At 34.0% G+C, this 18697-nt stretch overlaps 2 protein-coding genes across 4 annotated transcripts in view; both read right to left on the bottom strand.

Annotated features, from left to right (window-relative positions):
• Positions 1 to 5895, bottom strand: part of LOC110460917 (deleted in malignant brain tumors 1 protein-like) — a 57476-nt gene extending 51581 nt beyond the window's left edge. For both annotated transcript variants that reach the window (XM_021514132.1, XM_021514133.1), the window contains exon 1: positions 5631 to 5895. The gene's annotated coding sequence lies outside the window, so the exon portion shown is untranslated. The remainder of the gene's footprint in view (positions 1 to 5630) is intronic.
• Positions 5896 to 7854: 1959 nt separating this feature from the next.
• On the bottom strand, positions 7855 to 13864 carry LOC110460937. 2 transcript variants are annotated; one of them, XM_021514165.1, is made up of 4 exons: positions 13778 to 13834; positions 10695 to 10772; positions 9691 to 10023; positions 7855 to 8755 (listed from the first exon to the last, which is right to left on the bottom strand). In XM_021514165.1, exons 1-4 carry the CDS (start codon positions 13782 to 13784, stop codon positions 8373 to 8375), a joined length of 801 nt encoding a protein of 266 aa, XP_021369840.1. In that variant the 5' UTR covers positions 13785 to 13834; the 3' UTR covers positions 7855 to 8372. The 2 variants fall into 2 exon arrangements, with proteins under 2 accessions (XP_021369840.1, XP_021369841.1); XM_021514166.1 differs by lacking the exon at positions 10695 to 10772 and having other exon boundaries at positions 13778 to 13864.
• Positions 13865 to 18697: the final 4833 nt, after the last annotated feature.

Here is an 18697-nt window from a genome sequence, read left to right as displayed (position 1 = left end):
TTTTTGTCACAATCATGCCATGAATGTATTCTTTACGGTGACCATCATTTGATTAGATTTTCATTAATATTTTACATAACATGCACATTTTATCAACACTTAGACAGCTTCTGAAAGGTACAACTTTGAGGAGCCATAAAAAACAAACCAAGTGACCTAAATCTTTATACTTTATAGATTTGTGACCACAACGGCATGGGCAATGCACCACCAACAGAAAATTTGAATCAGAGAAGGGGCCGTTTTGGAAACCGGCCCTTTGTTAAAGATCATCTTTGCGCAAAGGGGCCTCAATTGTGTATAAATTGAAGGTGTGGCCCTATTGGGGCAGAGGGGTGGGTCCAAATATTGTAAATTAAGGAATTCAGGAATGTTTTTGAAAAAAATCTTCGATAAAAATCGAGGGATTTTTTTATGTGCCATTAATGCAGAGTCTTGAATGTACTCTTCATGCCAAGCCTTGACACTGCACTTAATGCCGATCCTTGTTTGTGTCCTTAATTCCCAGCCAGAATAGTACCCTTAGCGCACTGCTTTGACAGTAACCTAAACGCCCACCATTGATATTGCCCTTAACACCAAGCCTTAATCGCGCCCTCAACGGCTACTCTTGATAGTACACTTAATACCCAGCCTTGACTTTGTCCTTATATATAAGTAACGCCCAGTCTTGATTGTGCCCTTAAAGCCCAGCCTTGAGTGTGCCCTCAATTACACAAAAAGCCACCACACACTGAGACATCGAAGAAGGACGGTATTGAAGGATGTAATAAATTTCTATAATGCCCCGGTGTTAAGTGTAGGAATATCTCACGAGAGAGTTTTAAAAATTCGGAGAAATCCTTTGCTCGTTCCCATGTTTCCCATCCTGCATCCTCCAGTTTGATTTTTCCCTAACACTTTAATCATCAGAAAAATCTTAGAAACTACAGAAATAATTTTGACTTGAAAATGTCAACAAAGCCTTTTCCAAAGTTTTGTTTGAATATCGAACCGGTCAGTAATATACTTTATACTCCGTTTTTGCTAGACTTTTTGATGAAAATGCTCTGGACATTTCTTTTCCTGGCCTGTTCTATCATACATCCGCAGCAATTGTTTTTGTTTAATTACTTCTCTAATTACCTAATTATGAAGGTACAAAGGTTCACTTCCTTAAGCTATACGGTAAATGCAAAAAGAATTCAGACTAAATAGATTACACGTCAGTAATGGAGTACAATGAGATTAAAAAATGACACGTATGGGTTGGTGGTGTTACACACATAAAGATTTGATATGAGAACATACACACAAATATCATCGCATTAGCGAACAACATTCATTCTACATAAAATCAATGAGACGATTACATTTACCGCAGCCGGGAAGCTGGTGAGTAATATTCCCCGAAATATATATTGATGCTGGGAAGCTGGTGAGTAATATTCCCCGAAAAGCGTTATCGCTGATTGCCATTTTTCTTTTATTTATTTACTGGATACCGGGGAACTTTCGCCCAAACAAATGTTCACCTTTCGCCGTCGAAATTAATATTTTAAACAAAACAAAGTGTACCGATATAACTTTACATTAGACCTTTTTATCAACTCGTAATTAATTGTTATCCCAATTGTTATCACAAAAATACCAAGAAAACAAGAGGCCAACTGACCTTAACGGTCACCTGAGTTCTGATAAATTTATACAGAGAGTTGATTTTTGTTTTTAAAACATGAACAGAAATTTTATTCAAAGTGACAACAACAATAAAACCACCTTATTCAATATATAGCATACAGATTTAAGACTGAAAAGTATTTGAAACTAGCACCTCTGATTCTAAACAAGGAAAATGAAGAAATGTTAGCACACTGACCGCCCTACAGTCCTTGGGGGTAGGGCTGGCTCAAAACTTTCAAAGTATCAAACTGTCAACTCAGGGTTATGCTTCCAATCAAGTTATCAACATGTAATATCCAAAGTATCATTTGCCAACTTAAAACCGTTTTATCTATAAAGAGTATTTGATTCTATCATATCTGGGTCTTGAGAAGAAGGTTTTGAAATTTTAGTCAAATTTACCAGTTTTGGCCCCACCCATCAGCCCCTGGGAGTCAGTCAGGGCTGATATGTGCATATCATCAAACTGCTTTCCAATACTGATAATGCTAACTCAAATTGAATTACTTCCAATGGAAATAAAACAAATGTTGGCCAAAAATGTGATTTCCCTATATATATTATTTATAGTTTACCCCCTCGCCAGGGGGGAAATGTGAGATCCCAGGGTCATGAAATTCACAATTTTGGTAAAGCACCTTCAGGCCCTTCCATCTATGAAGAGTACTTGATTCTACAATATCTGGATCTTGAGAAAAATATTTTTGAAATTTTAGACCTTTTTTGGCCCCGCTCCTGGGGGCTGAGGACCATATACTTCACAATTTGGGTTGACATTTAGCCATGAAAGGTTTCTGCAAAATTTCATTGAAATTGGTTCAGGGGTTTGGAGAAGAAGTCGAAAATGTAAATTGTTTACGGACGCACGACGCACGACGCCGGACAAAATACGGCAAAGAGATCGCAACGAGTTCCGAGTTTTCAAAAGTAATTGAATTGATCCGTTAAAAGTGAAAAGTTAAAAGGTGAGGGTAAAGCGATCTAGATAGGGGAGCCGGATGCCACCAAGATATTAATAGGCTTAAAGAATCACGTCAACTAGAAACACCTGATTTTTTTTTCATTTAATAGGAAATAATGAATATATTGAGTTCTGTGAATGTCAGACGAAATCTGGTCCGCAACCGGAGCCCATAAAGTTGCCACATAGAAAACATACAAAGCCCGTCGTCCACCTACATACTGCAGCCCAGATGACCCTTTATATGTGGCAACAAACACAAATTCTGAGAATTTCAGCAAATGGTTTAAATGTCAAAAAGCAAGCTGGGTAAATATGTATGAAGGTACATATAAATAAATCACGTTTACAAAATTCCCCTTCGTTTTTTTCAGATTATGTTTGCATCTAAACAAGCTCAGTTTGAACTTTGAACCGAAAGATACTTACAGTGAAAGGTCATAAATTCATAAATTTTGTTTATAAACAGTTTAGTCCGGAACACACTCTTCAGTACTATTAGTGGCTATTGTCGACATCCGATACACAATTGAATGAACATAAACAATGTTTCGAAACCAGAAACTTTTATCACAAATCTAATTTGGTTTTTCTGAAACAAAATGACTGAATACACATAATAAAACACACGGTACAAGTTAGTGTCAGTATGATATTATATGTAAAATGATATAATATCATAAGTCAAGTAGGAAACCGATACAAATATTGATATACTGTAAATACATAATGCTTCGTTTTTAGGGTTTTTATGGTTTTAGTTGCCTTTACCTTTGGATGCAGATTGGCAAATAAACAACAAGCAAGGGCTTCAGTTTTAAACCTGAACTTCAATAACAAGCATATAGTCGAGTCTCGAATATACTGATGCGACAGAATCTTTGAAAGATGACGAGTTTTAACACATTTCCAGGTTCCATATAGCTGTGACTTTTTACATTCATACATTTTCCAAAGAAAACTATGCCAATGAGTAGTTCTTGAGCATTCACCAAGACTTAATGTGTATATTTATGCACAAAATGTACACAGAAAGTACAGAAAAAGTACTCAATTTGTACACATGAAGGGATTTAAACCAAATGTGGCCCGAAATATACTTAAAGAAAAAGGCATCTTTTAAGGTAAACTGAGGCTTTGGTCCTCTTCATGGCAGAGGGAGGGGCCAATAAGGTAAATTGAGGATCTTTTTAAATCTTTCCTAATTTGTACTTATAAATGGATTTTATACCAAACATGGTCTAGAGCATCTTTATGCAAAGGGATCTCAATTCCATATAAACGGAGGATGCGCCCCCTGGATGTAAAGGATGGAACCCAACACGAGAAATAGGGGGAAATTGTTTCCTTGTGTACTAATAAAAGGATTTCAACTAAATGTGGTCTGAAGCATGCTTAAGGGAAAAACCTCAATTTTGTATCAACTGAGGCCTTGACCACCTATACAGCACAGGATTTGGCTCAATAGGGGAAACAGGGAACACTTTTAAAATCCTTCCCGTTTGTAACCATTTAAGAAATTTAAACCAAACATTTTTTAAAGCTATTTTGGATAAAGGGTTTCCAATTCTATAAAAAAGGAAGGATGTGCCCATCCAAATATAGGGGATGGGGGGTCAGAGGGCGGGACCCAATCAGGGAAATAGAGGCAAAATGTTCTCAGTAGGTTTTAAATTGAAAATCAAATACCAGATGCACTATTAAGGTCCATGTTCTGTTATGTTTCACGTTCAGTACTAAAGATTTTTATGTCAATATTTTCATTGTTTTTAAATCCGTAATTGTTATATCAGATTTGAAAGTACGCTTCAATAGAGCCCTTAACTCCCAGCCTTAATTGTGCACTTGATGTTCAACCTTTGCCGTGCCCATATACAAAATCAACTTGACTTGACTGTGTCCTTATAACGCCCAGCCTTCATTGTGCACTTAAAGTTCAGCTTTGATGGTACCCGAATAATTTGGCTTTTACTGTGCCCTGATATATATTTAACGCCCAGCTTTTATTGTGCCATAAACGCAGAGCCTTGATCGCGCCCATAATGCCCAGCCTTGACTGTGCACTTATATACATTTAACACACAGCCTTGATCGCACCATTAACGCTTACCCTTGATTGTTTTCGAAATACCTTGCATTGAGGGTGTCCTTATATACAATTACCCAGCCTTGATTGCACCCTTAATGCCAAGTCTTGACACTGCACTAAATGCCGAGCCTTGTGTGTGCCCTGAACGCCCAGCCGGAATAGTACCCTTAACGCACTGCTCCAAGAGTAACCTTAACGCCCACCGTTGGTATTGCCCGTAACACCAAGCCTTAATCGCGCCCACAACGGCTACTTTTGATAGTACCCTTAATACCCAGCCTTGACTTTGTCCTGATATATAAGTAACGCCCAGTATTGATTGTGTCCTCAGTTACACAAAAAGACACCACACACTGAGATTTCGAAGAAGGACGGTATTAAAGAATAGTTTAAATTTCTATAATGCCGCAGTGTTAATTGTAGGGATATCTCACTAGAAAGGTTCCAAAATTCGGATAAACTCTTTGCCTGTTCCCATGTTTCCCATCCTGAATCTTTCAGTTTGATTTTTCCCTCCCATTTTAATCGCCATAAAAATCTTAGAAACCACGGAAATGCATTTTGACTTGAAAATATCAGTTTTTTCCAAAGTTTTGTTTTAATATTAAACCGATCAGCGATATACCTTATATTCCATTTTTGCTAGACTTTTTGATGAAAATGCTTAGGGCATTTTTTTCCCTGGCCTATTCTATCATATACCCGCAGGACTGGGACATGTTTATTAACTTCTCTAAATAATTGCTGATGTAACCACAAAATTTCACTTCTATACGCAATACGGTAAATGCAAGTGTTGGAGTATATCATAATATCACAAACGACACATATGGGTGGATGAAGTTTCACACATTAAAATATATATTATATTAGAGTTCACACACATGTCATTGTATTAGCAAACAGAATTCACCCTACCTTAGATCAATGCAACGATTATATCTACCACAGCCGGACAGCTAGGGTGTAATAGTCCCTGGAATAGTCACAATATAGATTGATACAAGCGTTATCGCTGTACCTTTATAAGGTTGATATAAATGCATTGTTGTATTGTTTCACAATTACTTCCTCATTGTATACATATCCGTCCTGGTTTTTTAAACCAAAGTTGGTCTGAAGCATGCTTAAGGGGAAAGGAATCCAATTTCTATGAACTGAGGTTGTGCTCCTTTTTGGCAGAGGGGCGGGGCCTAAAAGGGGAGTATTATGAAATTTCTTAAAAAGCAAACCTTTCTAGAGCATCTATTCTCAATTTTGTATAAAAGAAGGAAATAGACCCATCCCTGAGGGGCAGAGAGTCGAGGCCAAATAGGAGATATAGAGTAAAGTTTTTCTCCTGTACAAATCAAAGCATTTAAGCAAAATGTGTTCTGAAGCATGCTAAGGAAAATAAGACTCCATTTTGTATAAATTGTGGCTTAAGCACGGTGAAGGACAGAAGGATGGGGCTCAATAGGGGAAATAGAGGAACATTTCAAATTCTTCCTCTTTTTTTAACCAATGAAGGATTTTAACCAAACTTGTTTTAGAGCATCTTTGGGGAAAATGTTGTTAAATGTGTATATATAGAGAATATGCTTTTTAGCTATTTATGATATCTTCCGTCATCACTTACTTGTGTAGGTAATAGTTAAAGTGCTACATACATATAATGACTTTTTTGACAATTTTTATGATAAAACGAGTTCCTACCAAGGAGGCAAACGATGTGCTGTATGCGCATGTCCGAACGCACATGCGGATGCTATCTAAATGAATCCGTGTTTGGTCATTATTCGTGTATCTAGTGAATATAAATATTATACTTTTTATTATTCAATTCTTCTCTACAATCTCATCTCATCTGAGTCAATTAAAGTAAGCGCATCCCTCCCTTTTCTTTAAAAAATGCGGGAGATATACGATTGAAATTGACAAAAAAGTACAATAATTTATACTCAAAATTAGCGGCAACACGATTATTTTTGCCTCCAGTTATAAAACTTGAAGCATTGTGAATAAGGATGTACTGCTTGTGACATGAGTAGTTTAAATATATAGGTATTGAGAATTGATAGTTTCCATATTATATATAAGGAAGTCTAAATTTAAAACAAACATAAACTACATTAAATAAACCATTAAACCCATGCCGTTAGAAACATATGTGGTGTTAGAGTGAATGAGTGAGTGTTCAAGATTTTCTTGTGTTCTTATAGAATTAGTTATGTTTTCTTTTTGTGTTTTATAAAAAAAATATCGATTTTCTTCAAGTTCATTTTCTTTTTCATTTTTCAACTCACCTCAAGACATATCTACTTCAAAAAAGTTCGGAAAATAATAATCCAGCCTAATTATTGTATATTACCTCGCAATAAATGTACCCAAGTGTCATGAGATGAGTTGAAATATAATGTATGTATGTACATATTGTATTCAATGTCTTCAACAATCAAAAGTATGCTGGAAGCCATGGAGAGAGCTTATATAGGCAGAGCCTGTTGCTCAATCTTTTTGTTTAATCAATAAAATATATTTGAAATGAAAGGAAGTTTAAATACACATAATTCATTTGTAACATTATATACACACCAATTTGAAGAATCAAGCCTCTTATTTATTTGTAATTTTGCATTGAATCACCTTCTCAGATATAATGTGCATAACGTGTTCCTGACTTTCTCAATGTTTAAAAAAGAATTCCCTGTATTTTTACGTTCGAATAGATCATACATTATGATGTTTTCGTTAAATATCCGTATGCTATCAGGATAGATATCCAAATATGTATTAACACAAGCAATTAAGGGTAAATACCTGTTTTAGTCAATAACATGATATGTCCTATCGTGACGTCACCAAAATGATAACGAAGTGACATCACTCATTTTTATATAAACCAGAAAACCAGCATAGATGACAAAACTTGTAAGAAAAGTGGGTTTTAATCGCAATTAGGGCTTTCAGTACACCATTTAGAGTATTTTTTGCCTTCCCAAAATTATATTTGACTCTTGGGTTAGAAAGGATGTGTTAGTTTGACTTGTGTTTTGAACCTCACAATTTCAGGGAAAATGTCATATGACTTTTAAAACTGCTGAATTGCAAGAATCAGTAAAACGCCCTGCACAATATTTGCAAAAATATATTGGGAAAAAAATATCTAAGTTGCGTCTATATTTCATCAATGTAAAAAAATATACTTAAATTTACTTAATATATGCTTTACCTATGTACATTTCCGGGTTATATACGCTTCAAATAATACAGTATTGTTTCGCATAAAATCATAGAAATACACATATTCGACTGGCCAACATATTGCTAGACTGTAACCTTCTATTATTCGATATTAAAAACCTTCAATATTCCAGCGAGTTAAATTTATAGCAACGTCCCCATTACATTCAAATTTAGTGAATATATATTTGAAATAAATCAAAATTCTACAAACTACTGCATAGTGTTTATAATTATATAGTCAAATTTCCGTGGTTTTGTGATCGAAACATATTCTCGGGTGTTTAAACAAAATCACTTTTGGTTTTAGTTAGCCATAACCGATTCTAGAAAAGAGCAAAACAAATTTATATTTGCCAAGTAAAGCTAGAATTTCAAAAGAATCCGCAAAACATAGAAGCTAAACATTGTACATGTCAAGATGATTTCAATCATTTCTTAAAAGGGGAACGTTTCCGGACAGACCCAGCGAAAGGTGGCGCTGCATACACCGTATCCAACTCGCCACGAATACCACTGGACGACTCTATTTAAAGACACATACACATCTTCATTCACCCCTCCCGACTGGGTGTCTGGTTGGCCGTTTAGGGCAAACAGACATTCGTGGCACACTTGTTCGTCCATGCCTTGGTCTGTGATGATTCGGATGAGTTCGTTACTCACTAGCAACGTCACGTGACTAACGGAATCGATCAGCTGACCTGAGAAGGCGTGAACGTAGTTCTGACTACCGAGACATTTGTCACTCTTGAACAGCCGTATGTAGTTGTTCCATGCCTGCACCTCAGCGTCATTTTGTTGATGACTGGAATCACCAGCTGCGTAGAAAATAATACATGTGCAACATTAAGCTTGAATCAGGGACACATTCCGGACATGTTTTTATAAAGACTAAGTTTGTTTTGAAAACAAACAAGGATTGAAAATGCATTTTGCTAGCTTTCGAAAACGTCTGTTTCATTTGTCAAGAAAACTTATTTTGCGAGCTTCCGAAAAACAATTTTTCCTTCGTCAAGCAACGAGTGCTTGACAAATGAAACGGACGTTTTCGAAAGCTCGAAAATAAATTTTCAGTTCCTGTTTGTGTTCAAAACAAATTTTGTCATTATAATTCATACTAAACTGATAACTCGTTTACCGAATCCGGACATGTTTGTTTATTTATTATTTTCTTCATGAGAATAAAAAATATCGTCCTGCTAATGTTGCTGTTTCTAGATTTATTCTTTCATTTGTTATATACTGACACAGCTTTAATCTGGACTACACAAAATAATTTCGAAATAATAATTTTCGAGATTAACTGGAAGATAAATTATCAATTTAGAAAATTGTGTTGAAACGAAGAATTGTTCTGCAAACATATTTATTTTAAAGTGCAAAGCTAAGGCTGTATCTGTGTAAAAATGAGACTTAACATGGCAACGTTACAGCCGTATTTATGGTGAATCTGCATTGCCTCATAGACATTTTTACAATAAGATTAGTCATATAAAAATTATTCAAGTGGCGAAAATAATATAATTAACAGCTGTACCGATTTACCAATAGCCTAGAAAACAATGTCAACACTTGACCATTTAAGAAAATGAAACGAAGGTAGAATATATATAATCACATGAGATGAAGTAGATACATATTTTATACGTTTACTGTGCTTAACAATTATATAACATTTATAGAAGAGATTGCAATAATATGCAAATATAAGGTTAGGTGTATTCGTTTAACAAAAAATATAGATTCAAGTTACCCCATCCATTGTTCGACACACTGTCACCGACATTAAATATATATTCGCCTCTTGTCTGATCAAGATCAAAGTCCACCTGTAACATCTTCCGACCACACTCCGGGGGGCTGTGACATCCACTGCACGTGCTTTTTTCAAACGTCGCTTTGACAATTACCCCGCGATTGCACTTAGACAATGACCTTAGTGGCGCCTTTCCAAAGTGTATGACCTCCACGCCTTTGATGGACGGAAGAAACTTTGGCTCGTCCTCATCCAAGTGAAGCGTCATTTCTCCGTCAGTGCAACACGGAGTCACACCTGTAGCGTCCTGTCCTGTTGGTGCAACGGCGACTGAAAAATAATCATGATATAAATAATATCCAAATTCGATAAATTTCAGTACAAAATGCATAATAGTTTTAAAACATCCATCAATAATGTATCATGAATTATGTAGATTGAAATTTTAGAATTGTTATGTTTTGTCTATGTCTTTTATAAGTTGTATTCAGGAATATAGAGAAATATACACAGTATATACATGTACAGAACCTGAGATGGGTTTCCTTTTTATAAGTGATTTATCAATCAAGTTTTAGTAATTTTAATTTAATCGAGCCTCATGAAAAACAACGTGACGAGTTTCTTATATCCCATTTAAAACGGAAACAATTTGAAGACGCTTTCTATCTCGTTTTATAATTTGAGATGGTAAAATCGTACGTAAAAATAATGAGCCATATACTCTAGTATTCTGTAGATAAAGGCCATAGTGTTTGAACTAACGACAAAACGACAAAAGATCGCCCGCAAGTGTTAAAAAAGTCATCTTAAAGTATAGTACCACCTTTCTGAAAACTGCAATCGTAAAGAATGGAACGTTCGGATATGAGTCATAAATTGACAGTTTAAAAAAAAAATATCTTTAAAAAAAGTCGAAGATATAGCAAAGTGCTTCAACTATATGTCTACCTGAATATATATTGTACTGTTCATCTCAAGACTGTAGATCTTTATCATACCATTTTGATCCGTAGAGATTTGAGCATGCGCATAAAATGCTACAAAAACCGCCAGAACACACCCAGTCAACTTTGTTACTGAAATACAATATGTTATATCAATGAAAATAATGATACAGTAAATTCTACTTTCAAGAGAATCTTAAACATTCACACAATCAGCAAGTTCCCTTTGTTTAAAAAGAAAATGGTATCCGCTAAATTCGAAAATCAACAAAATTGACAGAACATTATTTAATAGATAAATAAAATACGATTAGTATAGACAGTTTTGAAAACACGGCGCTAAATTAAATGGTATTTAAATTCTACGTCATTTCATGGCAAATAATATTGGCGACATTTTGTTACATTTTAAGATATGCTATCATTATTCTGAAGGTATTTAATCTATCAAAGTCCACATTGAAATGAACATCACAAAGGCGGTCGTACTGTGTACTTTCATGAAAGACTACAATGCATGTCATCACGTTACAAACTCGAGGGATTATTCTGGTGACCGAGTCAGTTAGACGCTTACCAAGGGCCTATATCGGTAACGAGCCTCTAGGAACTCTTTGGAAGGAGTGATTTTAAGAAAGTTCACGACTCTAAAACTAAAGGCGGTTCAAACATCTGGGTCTCATGTAAAGCAGTTTATCACATACCTGACCATTTTTACATTGTCATGCGGCCATTGTGACAAGAGGGATAAAAGGAAATCTTTTGTACTTAAGTGCGAAGGTACATAATGTAAACAGATTACTACATAATGACAAAAGACGTATTTTTGCGTTAAGTACTTTTAGTACTTAAGTGCAAAAGATTTGCACTTAAGTGAAAAAGTTTTTGCCGCTGTGATTTTTTGCCATTATGTCCAGTTTTTTTCACTTAAGTGTAAATCTTAAAACCTTAGGGTGGTGCGATTGGTCAATCCATGGGAAGTTTCCTACCCAACTACAAGTACTACTTTTATTTACTAGACCACATGATATATTTCCTGTTATTTTATACGAATTTGAAATGGTTATTTTGTCTTTATTATTTTCATTTCATTTAAAATTGTTCATTTTTAAAATAAAATCTTGAACTACTTTGCACTGCTCGGAATGACAATACTATGATCGGAGTGGAGTACTTTGGCGTTACACAAAATTATGTTTGATTTTTTTTTTCAAATATTAAATGTAGTGTGAAAAATAGAATCTTACATTCGTGTCTATGCCATATTGAATAAATTAAACTCGTTCAATATATTCAATATGACATGGACACTCTTGTAAGATCCTCTATATATAAATTGGGATTATATAATAACAATTGTTTTTCAAATTTGATGTTAGAAAGAAATTTTTATGGTAGGTTTACTTTATAAAACAAAATCAGTAGCTACTAAAATGGGGTAAGGGGGTTAGCAATTTGTATCTTAAAGCATTAGACACACATCATATATTCATGTATCAGTTTTAAGTGTTTACATGTTCGTGTGCTGGAACAGATGACTTCGGGCGTTTGTTGAACCTTCCAATTATCGTACCAGGCTACACTAATACAACATTAATATAATTCGTTCAGTATTAGTACGTGTGCTTTAGTACCCTGATATACAAGTATACATTCCTACTTAAAATTCGGATTTCAATTTTATCGTACTAATCTGTGGATCCAACACCTGAAATATGAAAACGTATACATAGATGGAAAAACACACTCAAACAAACAAAACAAACAAAAACATTTCAGGAAGGTCATCCTCTTCGAATACTGATTCAATTATATATATAGAACTACATTTGTATCTAAAAATACAGTTTTAGCTTCTATCTCTGCATATAAAACACGTTTTCCCCAACTCAGTCACTTTTTATGGTGCAGGTAACCGGGGGAAACTGTGATAACACGTTGTTCGTTTTAGTTATTTAGTGTGCGATAAAACATATTTTCTACATTCTTCTCATCGTAATTTTAGTTAAACAAAAATAATGTAAATAAAACATTACAAAAATATTAAATATTTTACAGATTTTACTTCACTGCATCAACTTAAGTCCCAATGAACAATCGGGTAAAATGTCAGCACATTAGAACACATATTGAGTAAATAATTTACCCGATAAAACTTTAACGTGACAATTTTGGTTAATCATTCATTCCAAAAAGTAGGGGTGGGATGAGGACTCATTCCAAAAGGATGAAAACACTATAAAAAGATAAGGCTGCACTGGATCATAAACCCCAAATGATCACCTAAGTAAAATATCAGCATACAAATATACATATCTGAAATCAATGGCAAGCATTCATAGTATTTATTCGGAAAACATTCACATGTCTAAAAACTTACGATCATAGAGTGGGAATTACATAATCTAACTTTTCTTCGAGAGTCAAGAATTGGTTAATGCTGTTTTTGCTTCAAAGTTTCGCTTCTGTCATACACGAGTAATATTGATACAAAACAATGGTCCCAAGCTTAAGTATTTTTCGAGACATCTCTAATTAGATTGTGATAATTGTCCTTTTTCTTGATATAAAAATTGTCTGAAATGAAACTAAAAATTAAAGTTTCAAAAATAATATAGTCTTTTTCTTGATATAAAAATTGTCTGAAATGAAACTAAAAATTAAAGAATCAAAAATAATATAACGCAATAAAATCACATATGAAGACAAAATATGAAATTTCACAATTGCGCGTAATAAATTCTACAAAAATATTAAGATGCCAAAAAAGAAATAACAATAATGATAGTAACTAGATACAGAGCAATTTCATGTCAGTAACAACACTTCCTTGTGTTCAAAACCTCGAATTATTTGTGAAAATCACCACAAACATAAAACCAAAACGTCAACAAATATAGATTTTATTGTGAAAATTATAAAATTTACCGTGCTAAAATGAAAAATAAAACAATTAACAAAAGAAAAATATAAGTAAAATGATAACCAATAAATATACGGATTTTTTCAATTCTTTTTTTTTATTTTATTTTCATTCTAATTTAAAAAAAAAAAAAAAAAAAAAATGTTGCCAAAGTTGAATTAAAAAGAGTGAAAATACAAAGATAAGAATTACTGAAAACCAAAAGCAGACTTACCGGTCATGTTGATTTGCCAACTGCTGGTTGAAATAGTTTTCTGTTGAAACTCACAGATTCACATGATGTTGGAGGACATTGCCCGGAGATAGTACCAAGTGGTGTCAAGTGCTAAAACTAACCATACCATAAACAAGATAACCCGTCAATTGATAACTGGATATACAAATTTCCTAGGAATAGTTAGCTTAGCAGAATAATACTGTATTTTTTTTCTAACAGAATTCGATGTAAATATAGTTTTCAAAACTAAAAATGCGTGATTCAAGTATGGATTAATATGAAACTAAACTGAAATTTGATAGCAATAAAAACAAAAATATATAAAAAGTCTAGAAAAAAGGGTATTTTGGAAAATAATGTCAACTATGAGGCTGACAACACTATTAATAATTATTGGCTAATACTGTTTTGATATCTGTTATATATATGTAATTTTGTAGCATACTATTACTTTATTTTTCTGCATATCAAATCAAACCAATTTTATAAAAACAGTTTGCTTAAAAATACTCGATGATATTAACTCGGTAGCATCGTATTCAGTGTAATTATGGGCGCTTCATACTGACAGATTTTAAAAGGGTCTACAAGCTGACTATTCTAACTGAGTCGTACTGGTGATTCATTATCCGGTTACTATGTAGTAAAATGTAAGTTATTAACAAAACTCTCATCTGATAGTGTTAATATTGGACTGGTACAATATGATACACTCTCCGATTTTCACTTGATAATTTTGTCTTTTAGATTTACTAAAAAAATAAAGTTTTAGCTATTCACATTATCCTGTTTCACTGAAGTCGCTCAAGTGTGAAGAGCATATTAAGTAAAACCTGTCTTATCTGGCCCTGAATAATCTAAAATCCTGTAATATCCAACATACAGTTGTAATCTCATTTCGTTTCAAACGAAGTGGTAAAAAAGCGTGTATTCTGGTAGCCTATTTAATCCAACCAATTTGCTGGTACTAACAGCAAGTCGTATTAGACAGGGTTCCCGAGATATTTTTAATCACTTGTATGATAATTAATATTTCTTTGTTTACTTCTGAGAAAGGAAAAATCTGGTATCCCGTTTATCTTAAAGCTTTGAAATACACCATCGAGATAACACAGATCGACTTACAAGTACTAAGAACAGTTTCTATTTCGTGCAGTGTTAGCTTAGTAATTGTAGCATGTGCACATTTTTTTTATATTGTAAATAAACGTATTTTGAGTGAACAGCAGACAATTGCATTATATTATACCTAAGTAGGTTTTTGACAATATCATCACAGTATAAGCAATCACGATTTCAACAAATGAGCTAGAAATTGAAAAGGTAACACTGCAATAAAACTGACATCCAATGTACGTATTACACGTGTCGCAACGTTGAAGACCGACTGGTCTTTTTGTCAAGCTATGACTGAGTAAGCGATTTGAATTGTTTACCTGTACAACGATGTGACGAAATTGTATGTTTCATATATATGTCACTCGGGCGGGACGTTTCGCCTATCGATAGATAGTGTATACACACTGTATCGAATAGGTTACTGGTATGGTTTAGATCTAGTCCCATCCCCCTACTAACGGCTGTGTATCAAGTAAAACTATTACATGTTACAAACTGATTAATTTAATTGAAAACGCAATAAATATTTGTTTTTTATTTACATTATATTGTGTTTGTGTATGTTTGTAAACACTTAATACACCTCATGTATACTTAGGACTAGTTAGTAACGGAGTCGATATCTTAATTATTATTAAAATTGTTTAAACGGCTTCCTCATTGGCCCATTCATACCCTAACACTGGATAGATAATGCTTCATTATAATATCGCTAAGTCATTTAAACGGAGAAAACCTTTTTAGATATTTTACCAATGGTCATATCGCGACAGGAAATTATATTTTTTTCTGGTTTATAACATCACCGAGATTGTTTCCCTCTACTACAAAAATACAATTTCTTGTTTTGAACAACATTGAGGAATTTATTTTGATAAAGATAAATGAATGACGTCAGCGTATTTTTGTAATAAAGCTATTTCCATTTAAAAAGTTTTACCAGCAGATCATCAGCAGTACTGTATAAAGACGGTAGATATTACCTGTTCTTACTTTTAAGGGTCTATTAACGACTTTTCCGGTGTTAGACTAACTTGTCATAATTAAGTATTTGACACTCTACACTTATTGTGTGACATTAAAATGACAATAATTGAATGTTACATTTTTACAATCAGATAAAAATTGTATTACAACGCAATATTTTTACCTAAACATTTTCGTTTTAGGAAAGGGAGACGATTAGTCATTTCCTCTTAAGGTTAAAGAATTTTTTTTAACCTATCCCTTTGGCAAACTTCGGGTGTTATTGATTTAAGAATTTTAACCCGAGGGTTGAAATTTTGGTCACCTTGGGCCCGAGGGTTTGTGAGGGTCTAATTGACTCAACTAGTAGTTGCATAATAAGAAAAACAACAAAATTAAGTAGAACAATATGGTTTTAAATTGCCATATTTAATATCTGTATATGAAAGGAATGTTGCACAAACACCAGTTACCTCTGATGACTCCTTGTGCCTACTAAATATTGGACAATACTTCCTCAAAGATAACCGTTACTCAAGTATTTACGGCGTCAGTTATCTTCTTGACCATTATACCCCTTCCACCTCGTATTTTGTTTCGATGCATGAAAGTAGAGGCCGATTTTTAGACTTTGGCCCCCCTATTGCTGAATTTCATGGTTTTGTTTCTTTAAACGAAAGACATTCTATGTCAAATTAAATTGTCAGACTGAACAATATTACTATTTAAATTGGTATGAAAGTCTTAAACTTGTTAAAACTAAGATAGATATGGGAAATCAGCTCCAAAATGTGATGTTCTCCGTTGCAGCTGGTGTTCTAATTTGCGAGACCAAAGCGTTTTGAAAGACACATTATTTCAACAATGGTCATACAAATTAAGTAAGTATGATTGAGATAAAGGAATTCTAGAAAACGAAGCTCTTTTGATTGAGTTAGTGTTGATTTTGTAAAATTGAAACACAGGTACGTACGATTGGAGACAGAGAGTATATGTGCATATACTCTTTGAAATCATTTTGTTTTCCTCGTATATTAATCCCTCATCGGTAGTATCTGATAAGGCTCTACATTTGTAATCTATCCGTTAGTCAGTCTGCGTTCTGCCACTTTGTCTGGGGCATATTTCACAAACTGTGACACCTACAATGACCAAATTCAGCTAACATGGCCAAAAGCTTATGTCACGGTGCGTAGTCCGTCGTACATCCATCCGTCCATCAGTCTACAATGTTTTCCTTTAAATATCTCCTTAGAAATAACCCAGAGTTCTAGGATGATGATACCTAGTCTGTAGCCAAGTACTACAAATCATAACATTTGTATTGTAACGGCGATTCGTCCTGGTAAAGCAACAGCTAAAGTAATTTAAGGGCGTACCTCCAAGTGTGTAATGTATGCATGGGTGTCGGAAGAGGTATATTGGTGTATTTGCCTCATTGTGACAGTGCATATCTGATTACCTTAAATGCAGAACGTTTTGCAGGGAACAACCATTTCAATTTTCACGGTTTTTTTTAGGTCCCAGCCTGGAGACATAATCTAGGGAAAACACTTAGATAGTTTAAGTGTATACAAATTTTAGCGTGTAGTTGAGATTACGTAATTAGAAGACATTGACTTTTTTCGTAACTGATATAAAAAATGTTTTCAAATATATTTCTTTTGAAATTAAGCTCAAAGGTGGGGTATTTTAATTAAGAAATTCATTATTTAATTACGGTTCTAGATTTCTAGCCACCATCATCGTCATCAAGTCAATAAACCATCCGCCGTCTGCTGTCCGTTTGTCCGTCCGTTCTTCATTAAACAATTCTTGTTAGCACTATTTCTCAGAGAGGACTAAAAGGATCTTTTTCTATTTTTAAACTGATCAGAAAACAAAGATTGCCGACAAGCAGCCATCTTGCATTTTCAGAATTAATGTTGGTTAATGCGCTTTCTTTAAGGTTTCACATGGAGGTTCCCCACGCCCCTTAATATGCATATTGATTTATTTGGACTTACAGGAAAACCAAGATGGCCACCAGATAGCCATCTTGAATTGTGCCAGTTCAATTTTGTTTTATATGACCGTTCCCCTTGAGAATACACTCGTCATCGTTAACACTTCTAATTATTTTTTTTGCTTTTTGCGTATAGTTTTTGATTCTTAAAAAAAAACATTTGTCATGTTAGCAAATAACAAGACATTACGAGGTTTAAGTTAATATGCAATATTCCCGTTTAGGATTTCCAACATTGGACTGGGTAATAGTACTTGTAAGGAAATGAAGAGCAAAAGAAGTAAAAGATTATATTTTTGTAGATCTGATGAAGATCCTTTCATGGTTGGCGCCAAGATCCTTCTAGGATCTCTTGTTCCATAATGGTATCAACTCATCAAACAAAAAGCGCCCCTTTTTTGCTTGGAGTAAAATCTACCAACCACTTTTTTTGTCCATTTACTTAGCGATTCGATATATTGGTTGAATTCAATCTCTGGACAAGTTTGATGAAGTTGATGAAATAGTTAAGTGATGTAGCGTCTACGAAAAGACTGCAAAAGCTGAATGGAGAACTTCAGCAATATCATTGATACAAAGCATGCAATACTGATTTATGACTTATTCATTAAAATGTTATTTTATTTTCATAAGAGATCATTGTTGTTCAGCAAGGCTGTTTTGGAGTTATTATAAGTCCATAGTAAACGAAACACGCATTTTTGTAACTTGCATTTAAAAAAATAAAATAATACTTGGAGTATTCTATATTCTTTTGAGTGCACGAACGATTTAGTGAAAATTCATTTTTGGTAAGATATATTCACAAATGTATCCAAAACCTTATG

Source organism: Mizuhopecten yessoensis, unplaced genomic scaffold, assembly GCF_002113885.1.
Source record: "Mizuhopecten yessoensis strain PY_sf001 unplaced genomic scaffold, ASM211388v2 scaffold10523, whole genome shotgun sequence".
In the NCBI taxonomy this organism is placed as follows: Eukaryota; Metazoa; Mollusca; class Bivalvia; order Pectinida; family Pectinidae; genus Mizuhopecten; species Mizuhopecten yessoensis.
The sequence above is the reverse complement of the archived record's forward strand: the minus strand, read 5'-3'. Positions and strand labels throughout refer to the sequence as shown.

What these genes read in the sequence shown, in the direction of transcription:
- LOC110460937 (XM_021514165.1), bottom strand. An exon ending in AATCTCTACGGATCAAAATG is followed by an intron (nt 10,024 to 10,694) that starts GTATGATAAAGA and finishes ATTATTTTTCAG; the next exon opens with TCGCCGTTGCACCAACAGGA. An exon ending in TGTGTCGAACAATGGATGGG is followed by an intron (nt 8,756 to 9,690) that starts GTAACTTGAATC and finishes TTTTCTACGCAG; the next exon opens with CTGGTGATTCCAGTCATCAA.